This window comes from Taudactylus pleione, unplaced genomic scaffold (assembly GCF_031769625.1).
Source record: "Taudactylus pleione unplaced genomic scaffold, aTauple2 ptg000306l, whole genome shotgun sequence".
In the NCBI taxonomy this organism is placed as follows: domain Eukaryota; kingdom Metazoa; phylum Chordata; class Amphibia; order Anura; family Myobatrachidae; genus Taudactylus; species Taudactylus pleione.
In genome coordinates this window covers 1,147,371-1,164,130 of record NW_028284707.1, presented here as the reverse complement: position 1 = coordinate 1,164,130, position 16,760 = coordinate 1,147,371, and the positions used below count along the sequence as shown (strand labels likewise).

The 16,760-nt window shown below is 41.7% G+C and overlaps 1 protein-coding gene across 1 annotated transcript; it reads left to right on the top strand.

Moving 5' to 3' along the window:
* The first annotated feature begins 2,369 nt into the window (after nt 1-2,369).
* On the top strand, nt 2,370-16,074 carry TFPI2 (tissue factor pathway inhibitor 2). Its single transcript, XM_088442222.1, has 5 exons — nt 2,370-2,586; nt 3,418-3,597; nt 8,616-8,795; nt 11,391-11,564; nt 12,775-16,074. The coding sequence occupies exons 1-5, from the start codon at nt 2,493-2,495 to the stop codon at nt 12,828-12,830; spliced, it is 684 nt and encodes a 227-aa protein (XP_088298348.1). The 5' UTR covers nt 2,370-2,492; the 3' UTR covers nt 12,831-16,074.
* Nucleotides 16,075-16,760: the final 686 nt, after the last annotated feature.

Below are 16,760 nucleotides of genomic sequence, written 5' to 3'. Positions count from 1 at the left end.
CAGTCCTGGTTTCTAAAAATACTAGGTAAAAAACGAGTAATGTTACCCCGTATTTTAGGAACCAGCACTGTGCTGCTGAACCTGACCTGGTTTTAAAAATAGGGGGGGGGGGGAATTGTGTAGGAGTCCCTCTATTTTTAAAACCAGCAGTGGACTCAAATCCAGCAGGGGTGTAATGCCACAGCCAGGGTACCCTCTCACCGGGTCTCCCCGGCCAAAGCATTATCACCCCAAGCCTGTCATTCCAAGCTGGTGATCTCAGGGGAGGTGGGGACCCCCTCAATAAAGGGGTCCCCCTCTCCCGAGCAGCCCAGCCTTAGGCTGAAGCCCAGGCTTTTACCCGCTCCCCTGGTGGGTACGTGGGTAATAGTGTTGAAAATATTGTTAACTATTGTTTTTACCGTGGAACTACAGGTGCCAGCACGCCTGCCCTTTGGCATTTGTGGAACTACAAGTGCCAGCAGGCGGCCGGTACCCGTACCCCTGCTGTAAAAAAAATTGTTAAATAACCACAAGACACACACACTGTAGTAAGTAACGTTATATTACACCAACCACACTCACACATACTTATCTGCTTCCCGACGATCGGTCCCCTTCTCCAAATAGAAATCCAATGACTGTACCTGTGAACAAAGAACCTATACTCACCTCCGCTGGTCTCCGTAGCATCCCCGGTAAGCCCCCAGCACAGCAGACTGTAGCCGTCTATGTGTTGTCATATAGACGGCTACCCGGGTTCTGACGGCAGACCCCACGTGTAAACTGTCAGAAGCCGTACCCGCCAGCCAATCAGCGACCGCTGTACCATTAGTACACTGACACTAAAGTGGTTACAGAGCAGCACTATGGACAGGTAAGTATAAGACTATGTGGGAGCAGGGTGTGCAGTGGGGGCCCCCCTGGACCCAGGGGCCCGTGTGCACCAAACACCCTGCATCCATTACAGATATGCCCCTGGTTACATGACTGCTGGGGCCCAGAAGATGCCAGTGGAGCCGTCTGGAGCCGATAAGTGATGGCTGGACCACCAGGGACGATATGTCGACATTTCATCCCAATCTACATTATGAATGTCGACATATCATATAACACCCTTAGGGGTATATTTACTAATGTGCGGGTTTTTAGAAGTGGAGATGTTGCCTATAGCAACAAATCAGATTCTAGCTTTATTATCTTCTAGAAGGTGCTAGATAAATGTTAAGTAGAACCTGGTTGGTTGCTATGGGCAACATCTCCGCTTCTAAAAACCCTCACTTTAGTAAATAAACCACTAGTAACTATGGGCCCCATTTATTAACGATGCATAACCCCTTCAGCTCTCGCCAAAAGGGTTCTAAAAGAATCCTTTCTGGATTCAAAAAACAGCGGTAATCTTAGATTACCGCTATTTATCACAGCATCACTCTCACGATTTTTAAATGGCCAGGGCTATGCGGTTCCTATTGATAGCAATGGGGTCCCCGTGTCATGCACATGCTTAGATGGACCGTCGCACATGCGCATTACACAGGGACACGACGCTGGCAGCGTTAGGCAGCCAGCAGCCGAGCGGAGAACCTCGCAGACGAGGCGGACTTCGCTGGACCTCGCCGGAAGGGTAAGTATTGATAAATGCTAGTGGCATTTTCGTTTGTATCATAGTGATACTAAATGAAAAATTACGCTGGTAATTACATTTGCTAATAAATGGGGCCCTATAGCCCAGGGTGTTACAGAACAATGGCACTAGTATTTGGAGATCAAAAGCCAATATCAGATATCTTCAGTTCTATCTGATAAAATAGGATGCGCACAAATAATCTAATGTAAAATCACCAGCTCGGCCACACGGATTGCGTTATTTCATACCCGGCTCCTGCAGGCACATCACATCACTATCACATTGTTATTACAATTACAGTAATTCCTTACACAGCTGTATGGCAATGATAATGTATAAATAAGTGACGCTCCCCAGTTACATACAATGTCTGACACTTTTAATTTCATTACTGCCTCTGCCCGTTAGTCACATCTGTATCCTGAAGAGTAACTTCTGCAGAAATTGTCATTAATAGCACAGTGTTGTCATATGAAGCCTTATCTCCACAGAGTAACATCATCAGCCTCTATAACCTATAAGAAACTGTAACATGAGGGAGGAGAGGTTGTTTCTGCAACCCCCAGTGTCAGATAACTTTAACCCAACTCTTGCAAAACTCTCCTCCCTATGTGGATGACGCTGGTTAAGCATAGTAATAGGTTGGATAACATTAATAATAGATGATGAGGACTAACCAGAAGGAGTGAGTCACAAGAGCCACTCCTTCTGCCAAAGGGGACACCCTCTGTCTATACTGCTAGGGGGCATTCCCTCTTTCTCCTGTATAAAAGTGCTCTTGCAACTTTCTTCTGTTCGCTAGTCCACACACAGCTCCACCTTGTACAAGCGATTTCCTGGGTGTTGCTAAAACCTACGCAGTCCAGAGTCCACTTTCATCCCAGCCATGCCAGTCTCTGCTGTCCGGTGCCTGCTAGCTGCCAGCCTGGTGGCACAAGTAATTATTGGATCCCCACAGCACGGAGAATCTGCAGGAAGAAGTAAGACAGATATGTCACTGTGTAGTTACAGTGTAGCCAGTCCATGCGACTTCCATGCGTTTCTGTCTTTTATTGCTTCTGTATGACCGCGCAGAAGGAAGTGTTTAATATGATTTACAGCTACAGAATGCATTACTTTCTGCTTTCCTTTTTCAGTTGTTTTCTATATTTTTAAAGTGCATTTCAAGAAGCTAATACAATTTAAGGAATAATAGTACTTTTCAAGTCCTTGCAAATGCTGAGTGGCTGCCATAGTATACAGTGGATTATTATTATTATTAGTTTGAGTGCAGGATTTTTTATGTGATAAAAACTTTAATAAAGGTGCAGCATCTGTTCAGGGAAAGCTTTGTGACACTATGGAAATGCTAGAACCCACATTCCTCTTTTGGAATGCTTCACAATACTCAGGGGAGGGGGGTGGGAGAATGGGTTAAAGACATAGAAATTGAGAAAAGATTTTGCTTGCATTCAGGGTGAAGTTTGAGGGTTTATAATTATTATAATTTTTTTTAAAGCACTTAAATGAAGGTTACGGTTCATATTTTTATCCATGGGAAAAAGAAAATATTTTGGCAGATGTTTTCTAAAATTAGTTTAAAACCGCTACCCACTAAAAAAATCTTCAGGGCCGAAACTAGGATTTTTGTCACCTGGGGCAAGGCAGTAATTTGGCGCCCCCCTCCCCAAATGTTTTTTTTTTTCTTTTTGTATTAATGGATTGCAGGATCATGGAGTCTGTGTTGTGGCTTTGTGTCTGGGAATGTGCAATGGCTGTGTGTGTTCTGTCTATCTTTCTATGACCTATATGAAATCCTGATTGCATTGCAGATAATGGGACGGTTTGCCTCCTGCCAAAGGTTGAAGGTCCCTGCAGAGGACTCCTTCCTCAGTACTATTACGATAGGTACAAGCAGACCTGCATGGAGTTCCTTTACGGAGGCTGCGATGGCAATGCCAACAATTTCGATAGTCTGGAAGACTGTGAAAAAACATGCTGGAAAATCAAGAGTAAGTTTATTTTGAACATTTAATGAAGTTGTTATTGCGTGGTACGCTGGCAGTACTTGGCAGCTTTTGGCTATGTGTTAGTCCCATTCATTGTCTTCTGGTGTTGAGGATTATATTGTCTCAGTAGAGCTTCCTACCTTTATCTTTTGGTTGCTAGCATTATTAAAGAATAGTGGTATTTGTGCGAAACCCTCTCCCGAGCTGCCATGTACCTCAGTTTTGCAGGGCACCTCAATATCCACCAAAGCGCATAGATTTACAGAACAAGGTAAGAGCTGGCCGGTGAGGGCGCTCCTGCAAAGTACTGAGCAGGGGCCCATATGCCTAATTTTATAGAGCAGGGCAAAAGGAGATTTCAATTTGACTATTGAGATTATTGAAATAACATAAAGGGTTGGGGAGGGCACCATTATAGGGGCAATGCTTGCAGGGATTAGAGGCGTATAGTTGCTTACCCACCGCTAATATATTGATTCTGCTCCAGCTCATAAGATGGCATGGATCAGGTATCATCCAAAAATTTTATTATCTTGTGTCTGCCCGTTGTATATTTCTCCCTATGTAAAGCTGAGCTTTATACAAGCAGAATATTTAATTAAAGACTCTATGTCCCTTAATTGTCATAATTGAACTCCTAAATAAGGCTAATTTAGCAATTTTTTTGGAGGAAAGGGTAAAGTTTCAGTGTCTTTCAGTGGTGGGATGTATGGTGTGATATTTGCACAGTGCACCACCTCACGGTTCTGTCTGTAAGTACTTCTAGTTTACGGTATCGTTGACCAAGAGCAGAGAATATACATACAGCAACAGCACCATAAGATCCGGACATCATACATTGTGGCTCCTTAGCACTGTGCATCTTCTGTGCTTCGTATTTCAGATTTATAGAGAGGGTACATAAATACAGAAAATGGCCAGAAATGTCACATTGCTCTGCTCGGGTTGCACAATGATCACTGGTGTCAGTATGAGAGCAGCGGGGAGCCTCTAGAATTGTAAGAGAACATTTCTATAAAACTGCAGATGTTCAGTGAGTGAGGGCTAAGTACAAAATACAGTTTGTTTCTTTTTTTAAAGCATTTTAGCCCCCTAATGTTTCTTTCATTTATTGGCTTGTACTCGCCGCGCTAACCATTGCTAAATATATTGTTTTTTCTTCTTCGGCCTGTGCTTTTTATCAGTGTCTTTATATCATCATAGATTTGCCACCTTACCCGTTGAGCCTGAACACGCCACTGTATATACCTTCTACAGCTGTCTCCATAAATCAGCTTTGTGTTTGGTCCCAGAGCTATTAGCCTAAACAATTCTCCTTTTTGCTGTATAGACCTTGCAGAATAACCACAGAAGGGAAATAGATATGTAACACAATGTATTTTATGTATCTGTACAATTTGAATGAACTCAGTCTGCAAGAATTTTATTTTACTTACCCTCCCCCTCGCCCCAGCATGTTTTCTCTATAATATTATGGCTCAGATATGGAGATGTTCTGTCTACAATACATATTCTTCCTTGTTATATCATGCAGCACCTCTGCTGGGATGCAGTTCTAGGTAACGTCCCTTTTTGCTGTAAGTACCTGGGTTAACATTAAATGTTCTACCCCTCAGATTCATTGCTGTACTGTTCTCTCCCAGGTAACTTAAGCTGGGTACACATTTAGCGATGCGTACCCGACGATACTTCAGCCCGACTGGCCGACATATTGTACCGCAGGTACACACTGAGCGATGTTAATGAGCGACGCAACGGCGCCGCATGCAATATCGTCCGGTTGGCCGTGCAGCACAACTGGCTGGACGATATATATCGCATGCGACTGCGGGAGTGGGGAGATAGTCGTACACACTGGATGATCCGGCCGATATGTTTTCCAGATTCAGTAGGTGTAGTAGGTATTACCGCCGGCCGCATGGCTCAAATCCCGACAGCGGAAGCCGGGCAGAAGTGAAGATCCCGACTGCTAATTAGGTAAGTATCACTAACCAAATTCCCTACCCTAACCCTCCTTTAGGGGTGCCTAACCCTAACCTCCCCCCCAAGTGCCTAACCCCCTTCTAAGTGCCTAAACTTAACCCCCCTTCTCCGCAGCCTAAACCTTAGTCTCTCGGTGGGGGGGGTGCCTGACCCTAACCACCCCCCTTGAGGCCTGACCCTAACCCCCCTTCCCCTAGCCTAAATCCAACCCTCCTGGGTAGGCTGCTTACCCTAAATCCCCACCAGAGCCCTAAATCCTAACCCTCCCCCCCACGGCTGTCTGCCCCCTGCGCCTGGCTTACCTTTGTTCGGTGTGCCGGGCATCGGGCTCCCGGTGTAGGTCTAATGACAGGCGCCGGGATTTCGACGCCTGTCATTAGTACCTTGCCAGGATTAGACAGTTGGGAAGCCGGCGGTTGGCATTTAGACCATCGGCTTCCTGACTACATCACGAAACGACATATCGGGCCGACATCGTCCTAGTGTGTACCCAGCATTACAGTTTACAGACAGGGATCTCTTCTGTTTATATTGGGTTGCTATTCACCTGCTTGATACTTGAATTCCCCTGTGTTGGACATCTGCATCCCACATACACAGATACGTTTTGCAATATTCTATTTCCATAGAATTGGGGAGATATACTAAAGCCTTGCAGAGCGATAAGGTGGAGAGAGATAAAGTCCCAACCAATCAGCTTATTTTTCAAACATAGCCTGTAAACTGACAGTTAGGAACTGAATGGTTGGTACTTTACCTCTCTCCACTTTATCTCACTCCAAGGCTTTGTACATCTCCCCCAATATATTCAGTTTTAGGGGGGTTCCCTTTAATAAGGTGGTGGGCAAGTGGTTCTGAGGGCAATGTGCAGCAGGGTGACGTAGTGATTAGCAGCACATGCCCTATCTGTGTGGAGTTTGTATGATTTCCCCATGTTTGTGTGGGTTTTCTCAGAGACTTCGAAAACGTACAGTACTAGTAGGTTAATGGGCTTATGAAACAAATTATCCCCAGCGTGTAGGTGTGTGCTTGTATGTTAGGGAATTTAGACTGTAAGGGGTTTATTTACTAAAGTGCGGGTTTAAAGAAGTGAAAGTGTTGCCCATAGCAACCAATCTGATTCTACTTATCATTTATCTAGCACCTTCTAAAAGGTAATAGACAGAATCAGGTTGCTATGGGCAATAACTCCACTTTTATAAACCGGCACTTTTGCAACTATATCCCTAAACTCCAATGGGGCAGGACTGATATGAATGCCAAATATTCTCTGCACGCGCTGCGTAAATTACTGGCGCTATATAAAGAAACTATAATTAACATTAAAGTACTATGTTCATTGTAGATGCTAAGAACACTCTGGCTCTTCAGTGATGTCCCACATTGCCGCACTCCAGTGTTTTCCAAACTCAGGGGTCTATTTACTAAGCCTTGGATGGAGATCAAGTGAACAGAGATAAAATACCAGCCAATCAGCTCCTGTCACAGGCTGTGTTTGATAAAAAAAGGTAGAAGCTGGTTGGCTGGTACTTTATCTCCGTCCACTTTATTTCTAGCCAAGGCTTAGTCCTTAAAGCACCCTAACAGTCCTGGTTTTGAGCATATTCATGCTTGAGCATAGGTGACCTTAATTAGTACCTCAGTCATTATAATTTCACTATCTGTGCTTTATTCTGAAGGGACCACTGTTAGGATGTCTTGAAGACAGAGGGCCTGATTCAGGACTGAACGCACTGGCAATTACGCGTATAAGCCGCACTGCGCGTGCGCTGCAATCGCATTGCGATTACAGACACACAAAGGAATACATCGCAGAGTGAGTGACAGGTTGTCAGCGTTTTGTGGTGGTAAAAAAAACGCAGGCGTGTCTGTACGTTTTAAATGCCGTTTTATGGGCGTGCATAATTAGCCACTGCGAGTGTATACACAGCATGAGAGCCCCCTACTTCTCAGGAGAGCTGCCGAGTCTGCGGCTGGTCAGACCTTCCGCAAGCAGTAAGGCAGCAGTCAGAAGGCAGCAGTCAGAAGGCAGCAGTCAGAAGGCAGCAGTTAGAAGGCAGCAGTAAGAAGGCAGCAGTAAGAAGGCAGAAGTTAGAAGGCAGCAGTCAGAAGGCAGCAGTAAGAAGGCAGCAGTTAGAAGGCAGCAGTCAGAAGGCAGCAGTCAGAAGGCAACAGTTACAAGGCAGCAGTAAGAAGGCAGCAGTAAGGAGGCAGCAGTTAGAAGGCAGCAGTAAGAAGGCAGCAGTTAGAAGGCAGCAGTTAGAAGTCAGCAATAAGAAGGCAGCAGTTAGGAGGCAGCAGTTAGAAGGCAGCAGTCAGAAGGCAGCAATAAGGCAGCAGTTAGAAGGCAGCAGTTAGGAGGCAGCAGTAAGAAGGCAGCAGTTATAAGGCAGCAGTTAGAAGGCAGCAGTAAGAAGACAGCAGTAAGATGGCAGCAGTAAGGAGGCAGCAGTTAGGAGGCAGCAGTTAGAAGGCAGCAGTAAGAAGGCAGCAGTTAGAAGGCAGCAGTAAGAAGGCAGCAGTAAGGAGGCAGCAGTTAGGAGGCAGCAGTTAGAAGGCAGCAGTAAGGAGGCAGCAGTAAGGAGGCAGCAGTTAGAAGGCAGCAGTTAGAAGGCAGAAGTTAGAAGGCAGCAATTAGAAAGCAGCAGTCAGAAGGCAGCAGTCAGAAGGCAGCAGTTAGAAGGCAGCAGTCAGAAGGCAGCAGTCAGAAGGCAGCAGTTAGAAGGCAGCAGCAAGGAGGCAGCAGTTTGGAGGCAGCAGTTAGAAGGCAGCAGTAAGAAGGCAGCAGTTAGAAGGCAACAGTTAGAAGGCAGCAGTGGGCGTCCTTATGCTTGGGTGATCTTTGGAGCCATTAACATATTTTCGCAGCTGTGCTGTGTACGAAAACGCAGCCGCGATCGCATTAGCGTCCATCTCTGTATCAGGCCCAGAAACACTGCCCTACAGTATGCATTTAAGATGCTTTTCAGCGTTCCACTGGTGACTCAGTTCTTGCTGTCCCATAAATGTATATTTTACTACTCTATCTAAAATTTCAGAAGTCCATAAAGCATGCAGAATGGAGGCAGAGACAGGGCCCTGCCGGAGCTACCTGAAGCGCTACGCTTACAACTTGGTCAGCATGGAGTGTGAACAGTTCATATATGGCGGCTGCTATGGCAACGATAATAATTTCAGAGACAAAGCTTCTTGTCAGGAGAAATGTGCGCCCAAACGAAGTAAGTGAAGTCATTCATCTTCTGCACACTGGGTGTAATGTCGCATCGTGATATAAAGCGAAGAGGATAATTAAATGATTGAGTCCTGAAAAGTAACATATTCCCTACATCACCTCTGTAGTGATACATTCCCTCTCACCCCTGCTGTAACATATTCCCTACATCACCTCTGTAGTGATACAATCACTCTCACCAATATTGTAACAAATTCCCCTACATCACCTCTGTAGTGATACATTCTCTCTCTCACCCCTGCTGTAACATATTCCCTTACATCACCTCTGTAGTGGTACATTCCCTCTCACCCCTGTTGTGTCATATTTCCCTACGTGATGTAGTAACATATACGTCCATTACCTCTGTAGTGATACAGTATCTCTCACCCCTGCTGTAACATATTCCCCTACATCACCTCTGTAGTGGTACATTCCCTCTCACCCCTGTTGTGTCATATTTCCCTACGTGATGTAGTAACATGTACGTCCATTACCTCTGTAGTGATACATTACCTCTCACCCCTGCTGTAACATATTCCCCTACATCACCTCTGTAGTGTTACATTCCCTATCCCCCCTGCTGTAACATATTCCCCTACATCACCTTTGTAATGATACATTCCCTCTCATCCCTGTTATAACATGTTGCCTTACATCACCTTTGTAATAACTAGAGATGTACGGTCGTGCTTCCTGCGTGACTCGTGTTGTGCATCAGTGTACTACTCAGCCCCCAGGTGTAAAAAGTAACAAGCATAAAAGCAGTGTATTAATCAGAATAAATGCAATATTCACTTTAATATGCAACAAAGTTCCCAAATTGTTTATGTAATTTCTACATTTAAAAAGTTTATTTTTTTAATCTGTACGGTTTAACTATAACCCCAGTACAACACAAAACATCCTATAACGATAACCTGGTGTATCTTAAAACTAGTTATGGAAAACTAGTTAAGGAAGGAATATTCTTTATTGGTTTTGTGCATTTAGTGGACTCTAAACTGTGTCAAGTCTAGCAAGAAATATGGTAAACACTAGAAATGGTTGAAAGCTTAGAATACGGAATAAGTATTGTGAAATGTTACAGATTTTGATGTGTGTGTGTGCTTTGTGGTTGGAGGAAATTGCTTTAGCACTTCTAAACCTGGTGGTGGCGCTCTTTCTTTCGCTGACTCCCTAGGGACTCTTTCCATAGGATTATGGCTATAGTAATGATAATAATGAAGAGGAGGTACAGTATTTGCCCCTCCACCCCATATATTTTGCTAAACACCTTAGATTCTACGGGGTATATTCTTCTAAAGTGAGAGTTTTTAGAAGTGGAGATGTTGTCCACAGCAACCAATCAGATTCTAGCTATTATCTTCTAGAAGGTGCTAGTTAAATGTTAAGTAGAATCTAATTGGTTGCTGAGGGCAACATCTCCACCTCTAAAAACTTATCACCTTAATAAATATACCCCTATGTCTCTACTCTGACGGTAGACATGTTACCGTGAAAATTTTTTTGTTTACTTCACTGTATATCAAAAATGATCTTTAAGTGACGTCAGTCATAAAAAATGTCAAGGCGCATCTACCACAGCTGTGATGGAGGAGGAGTTTGTCTCCGCAGTTGACATTAAGCATTTGCAAGCAGTGCAGGATGAGGGAACCATTTTACACTATTTATTATAATCCATTATTTGCATTCTATTATCTACAAGTATATTAATAGAGGTCCATTAATGGGTACTGAATATTGCTTCAGGTTCCATGACTCCCTTATGTATATAATGCACCCTCTGTGCGCCATGTACTGTACATTTTGCGACTGGAAACTTGTTTGCCACGTGCGTTCTGAAAACAATTCCCTGCAATGATTGTTTGTGCTGCAGCAGAGAGGCTGCGTGCGCCAAGTGAGGCATTGCCCCATCTTGATGGCTGGTCCCACAGACAAGGCAGCACCCTGGTTATCAGTACCTGCTTAAACCCTCTGTGTTGTATATGTGGGGATTTCACAATTTGTAGTCTTTTATATACAAGTATTTTAGTATAAGTTCAGTGACTCATAACCCCTCTATGTGCCATTTGTCTTCTGCGGTTAGGATACCCAAAGGCATAAGATACCCAAAGGCGTAACTACCATTGTAGAAAGGGAGGCACAGCTTAGAGGTGCATCCCTGTAACTCCACCATGCATATATTTGAGGGTTTCACCAGTGGGTGGCACATGATCACTTCTGTGAATTTCGAATGTGGGGCACACAATTATCTGGATAAAGCCTAGTCAATACCGCTTTTCAAATATTTGTCTATGCATGATCTACTTGCAGTATTTACATCATTTCAAGACACCTGACTTAGCCAAAATGGTTGTATTTTAACCTTGCTCCATTGTGTTGCTCATCTCCTAAAAGGCTGCTCTTGTAGAAACACATTTGTCCTGCACAGTTCAACTTAATAACAAAGAGCGAAACGCGTCAAAACAAGACAGTGCTAGATATTACAAAGAACAAAGCAAACAAATATATTTTTCTATGCTAGTGCCCCTTAAAAATGTTAGAACTTTACTGCATTGATGCTGTACATTATAGAGGCTGTTTGGTTTTGTGTTTGTAGATGCTCCCAGTCTCTGCTATAGCCCAAAGGATGGGGGATCATGCTCTGCTTCTGTTACCCGCTATTATTTCAACATTGAAGGCAAAGCCTGTGAAGAGTTTACATACACTGGTTGTGGGGGAAACTCTAACAACTTTGTCAGGCTTGAAGACTGTAGTAATATGTGCAAGAAAGGTGTGTGTGGATTATTTATCCAATAATTTTAGTACTAAAAGAATAAAAGTAAAAGGGACGGAAAAAAATGTAAAAATAAACTTGGTTTTATAGCAAACATTAAGGTCTAAGAGCGAGTATATAAGAAAAAAACCCTTCTTCAAATTTAGTTACTGTGGCTATTAAGTTGACTATGAATTTTTGTTGCATTGTCATGATATTTCCCCGCTTCACTAATTTACTTGCTGTGAAGAGCTTTTTTAAATTGTTCTCATATGTTTAAAAGGACATGATAATAAAAAAAATTAATTTATTTGCAAAAATTTTATTTGTTTGCAAAAGCAAATTAATTTGTTTGCAAAAATAGTTTGTAGTTTTAAAGGTCAGTGGATGACATTACAAATTGCCTCTGCCTAACAAGTAATATATAAACCACTGCTACTGAACATTAATTAATCAAAAAATATATAGAAACCCTTAAAAAAACCATAAAAACATTCAAATTAACTTTTCATTCTATTCAGCTGAACCAAGTTTCTTTTAAATTTTTTTCTGCTCTCGGAAGAATAAAAAGTTGCATTGTAAAGTAAACTAACCCAACATTTACAGATGCAGTATTTTTGTATTTAAATAATATTTTATTCATAGAGACACTACAAATCTGACAAACATTCATTGGTGTACAAGGGTAAACAAGCCAAATATATAGGAGAATTAGATATCAGGATATATATATATATATATATATATATATATATATATATATATATATATATATATATATATATATATTATTATTGTTATTTTAAAGTGCATAAATTACTAGAACTGTATGTATTTATTTATTTCACTATTAGTAGGATGATTTATTTATATGTATTATCATTGGGAAGAAAATATTAATACCATCAAACACGTATAAAAAAATCAATAATAAAAAAAATCTCTTAAAAAAAATACATATTTTTATGTATTGGGAAAACAAGTAAACAAACATAAATGTCTATAAGTCACATGGCAAAATAAATAATACAAACCAGCAGACAGGGGCATTAGGCCATGGGTGCTTTATCCAATTTAATATAAATGTGTTTAAATACTTTTTAAAACATTGTATATTTATTATCATGAATTACACATGTAGAAAAGTAAAATAAACATGTAAAATACAAGCAAAACTTGCTAATTGAATATATGTTCCCTAATGTAACTAATTATTGTTGATTTTTAGGAAATAAAACGCCACGGATTAGGAATCGTTTTCGCAAGCTGAAGACACAATCTTGAGTGGAGAATGGGGAAGATAACATTTTTATATGCCCACATTTAGGCACTTTTTTGTCTTTCTATGGACAACAGAGAAACATCCTGCAGAGAAGAACATTACTAATTTGACAATATAATGGGAATATTGTACCACCAATCCCGTGCAACTTCACGTTTTCTTCCTGAGCAATAACATACATATACATTTAAAAAAAAAAGTTCATAATTGTCTGTTAGGATGCTAAAGACATTTTGATTGGAAATAAGCTGGAGTTCAGCTGTGTCATATTAATAATGCAATGTTTAATGTGAATGAAAATATTCCTAGACACTATGTGGACAGGAATTTCATACAGTTACATGGAGGATAAAATCAATGGTACGTGGTAGTAGAGCCAGTTCCACAGTTCTTCTGGCTGTGCAACAAGGGGGCAGTGTATTAGATTAGATAAGGTCTTACAAGTTTAATGTGGCTGATGCCAGCAAAATGTCGGGGCTACTGACAAATTGGTATAGTTGGGAAGTATATACAGACCTCTCAGTGTCTGCAGCTGTATGTAAGCAAGTTCGGCCCTGCATGCTTTAATCAAAATGCCATTAATAACCTATGATGGACACAAGTATCAGTGTAAACAAAATACAATAGGTATCATTTAGTAACATTGCATTTTAGTACAAAATTTGCAATGAACCACATCAACTATTCCACATTTGCTTTTTATATGCCCAGAATTTCCGTGCCCTTTTGGCCGTGATCTCTACCTCTGTGTGGTGGACACACCCCCTGACGTTCACGTCCAAGTCTACTTTCGCCCATGACCCGATTTGGAAGTATCCCATGTTGGGAGATATGGAACCCTCCCAAAAAAGTGTTGGGTTGTTATAGTTGAATGCACATTTTGCAGAAAATACAGTGCTATTAAATAACCTTTAATGTCAACACTCTTCATTTAGTAGTAATACAGCTGCATACATAGGCGGGATTCATAGGGCCTATCTAATGCTGGGTACACACTGTGTGATACATTGTTTCATACAGCTGACAAACGATATATATCGTCAATGACGCCACCACTGGTTCCTCTGGCCAGACATTTCAGTCGGCTAGTTGGTAAGTGTGTATGCAAAGGCACGTACTTACCAAATCCAGTTGATCCGTCAGCCAAATGGGCACCCCACATTAGAATTGTTGTACAGATTAAAATTATAGCAATTGAACAATCATGTTCCCTTCGTAAGATTGTATTTGTATGTAAATATCATTATGCAACTTTTTGGTGATAGATTTAAAAAAAAAAAAAAAAAAAGTAGGCTTATACGGATGGATGCAGCCTTAAATATGTGATTTTGTACTGCAGCTCTAGGTTTCTTTTTACTTTTTTTTTACACAATATTGCTTAGTGGGGTACAGTACTGTATTACATTTGTCTTCTTATTTGTGCCATTGAAAGTCCATACCTAATAATTATTTTTTTGCTAAGCATTAAGAATCTTCAATCTGAGTTCAATAATTGTCATATTGCATGTCATTTCAAGGATATGTACACATCAAGTGCCTTTTAAAGCCGTCTGTTCTGAGATCAGTGATCTTTTTGGGGGGAAGCCAGGGCAATGCCCATGACCAATGTACCAGTCACGGACAATGCTCTAAATTTCCGTGTTCCATTGTCCACTGTGGTAAGACGGATGCTATGCATTAATATAAAGTGCAATCCTAAAACCACACAAAAACTTATATTTTCTCTATACAGTAATTCACACTGGTACAAATTTATGCTGTCTGACAGTTTCTTACAAAGAACTCAGAAGATTGTGAGCTTCTTAGACATTTACTGTGAGTGCCTAGTGTGGAAATAGGATAAACTTTGAAATTACATTTATTTAATTAGACTAGAGTCACTTTGAGCTGTCAACTTGACTGATGGGACCTAGGTATATGATAATATTATACCCTACGCTTTCACCAGACAATGAAGCCGGTTTGAATGCTTGTCAGCACGGTATAACAGAAACTCTTATAATGTTTAAGTGAAGACTGTGTGAACCGAGACACTGCGAAATGCTGCACCTGCGGGTGATACTGTTTATTTTTTTATTGCAGTGAGCATAATTGCAGGAAAAAAAAACAGTAGGCGTGTCGAGATCCCGTACGCAATAAAAATGTCTCTGGCGTCTCAGTTCCCGCGGGCCATTCTGTGTAGCCATAGGGTTGTGAAGAACTGTGACAATCGAATGATCAGCGAGGCATGCTGCGTCTTTGCACATAGATGCTTGGATTGCAAAGCCGCAGGTGGGCGTCTCAACACAATCCTCAGCGTCTGAGACATTAGCACCCTAACAGTCCAAGTTTTAAGGATAGCCATGCTTGAGAACAGGTGATTTAATTAGTGCCTCATTCATTTTGATATAACCATCTGTGCTCAACCTTGGATATCCTTAAAACTTGGAGTGTTAGGGTGCCTTGAGGGTTGTGTTTTGGAACCACTGGAATACTCTATTTAACATAGCAATAAACGGGTCTCAGACTTGGACAGTGAGTACAAGCTGTAAGATACTTTAATGGTGTGTACAGACGGGACGATCGATAATGATATCGTTGTTCGATCTCCCGGGTGTGCTGGACGATCGATATTGAACATCCAGCACACCACCAATACACCAACGACTACTACGATCGCAGGTCCCTATAGCAACCTGGTCGATATCGACCAGGTTGGCCTAGATGCACGGGCGATGGTCGATATCGATGTTGACCATACGTAACCGCGTATCGCAGGTCGTTGGTGGGCGAAAAATGCACGATATGATCGATATCGTTATCGTTCATATCATCCATTTTAATCGTACCGTGTATACGCACCTTAACACTTTGAAGGCATTTCTTATTAACTGCCGTTTGTACATAATGTTATTTAGGAAACGTATACATATAAGTTTTGGATAATATGCAATATGACAAGTTTCTTTATGTAAGCAAAAAGTTACAATGTAATATAAAGACTTCTAGGCTGATGGTCTGTGGCTATGTTTGTTTGTGTGTATGTACTATACGTTTGTGTAAATATACTGTATATAGAAAACAGGGAAGGGCTGAAGATTAATGTCATTCGGGGCTGAAGATACTGTATAAGTCATTTGTTGATTCAATTTGTTTCTTATGATATTTCATTGGACTGTTTTTCTACTGAAAAATAAAGAAATCTTTGTTATTAATAATAGTAATAATAATACGTAATAATAATAATAAAAAAAAAATTGGTTTCAATTAATGTATTGTAGTTCCTAGAAGTCCAGGAGACACAAATAGACATTGAAACACGGAAATGCCGCAGAGCAGTGTGTAAATTCATCCCTCTAAACATTGTTTATTTATATAGCATCATCATATTACGCAGCGCATTACAGGGAATATTTAATAATTCACATCCTTCTCATAGGGGTAAATTTACTAAAGTGAGAGTTTTTGGTAGTGAAGATGTTGCCCATAGCAACCAATCAGATACTAGCTACTATCTTCTAGAAGGTGCTAGATAAATGTAGAATCTGATTGGTCGCTCAGTGTTCTCCCCAGAAATTTTTTCCAGCCGGGTGGCATACAAAAGTAGCCGGGTGGGGGCTTTCGCAATTATGCGCACGCCGGGTAAAGGGGTATCTCCCTTACCAATCCAGCCCGACAGGTCTCAGGCTGCTTCCCCACTGGCTCTCAGTCAAAAGTGCCTATTATACAGTACCCCCTGTAGTTTTCCCCTTTATGCATTGCCCCCTGTAGTTTAACTTTGCCCTTATGCATTTCCCCCTGGCTGAAGTAGTGCCCCTATGTAGTGCCCCCAGACTGGTCCCTTATGTAGTGCCCCCAGGCTTAAATAGTGCCCCCAGGCTGGCCCCTTATGCAGTGCCCCCAGGCTGGCCCCTTATGCAGTGCCCCCAGGCTGGCCCCTTATGCAGTGCCCC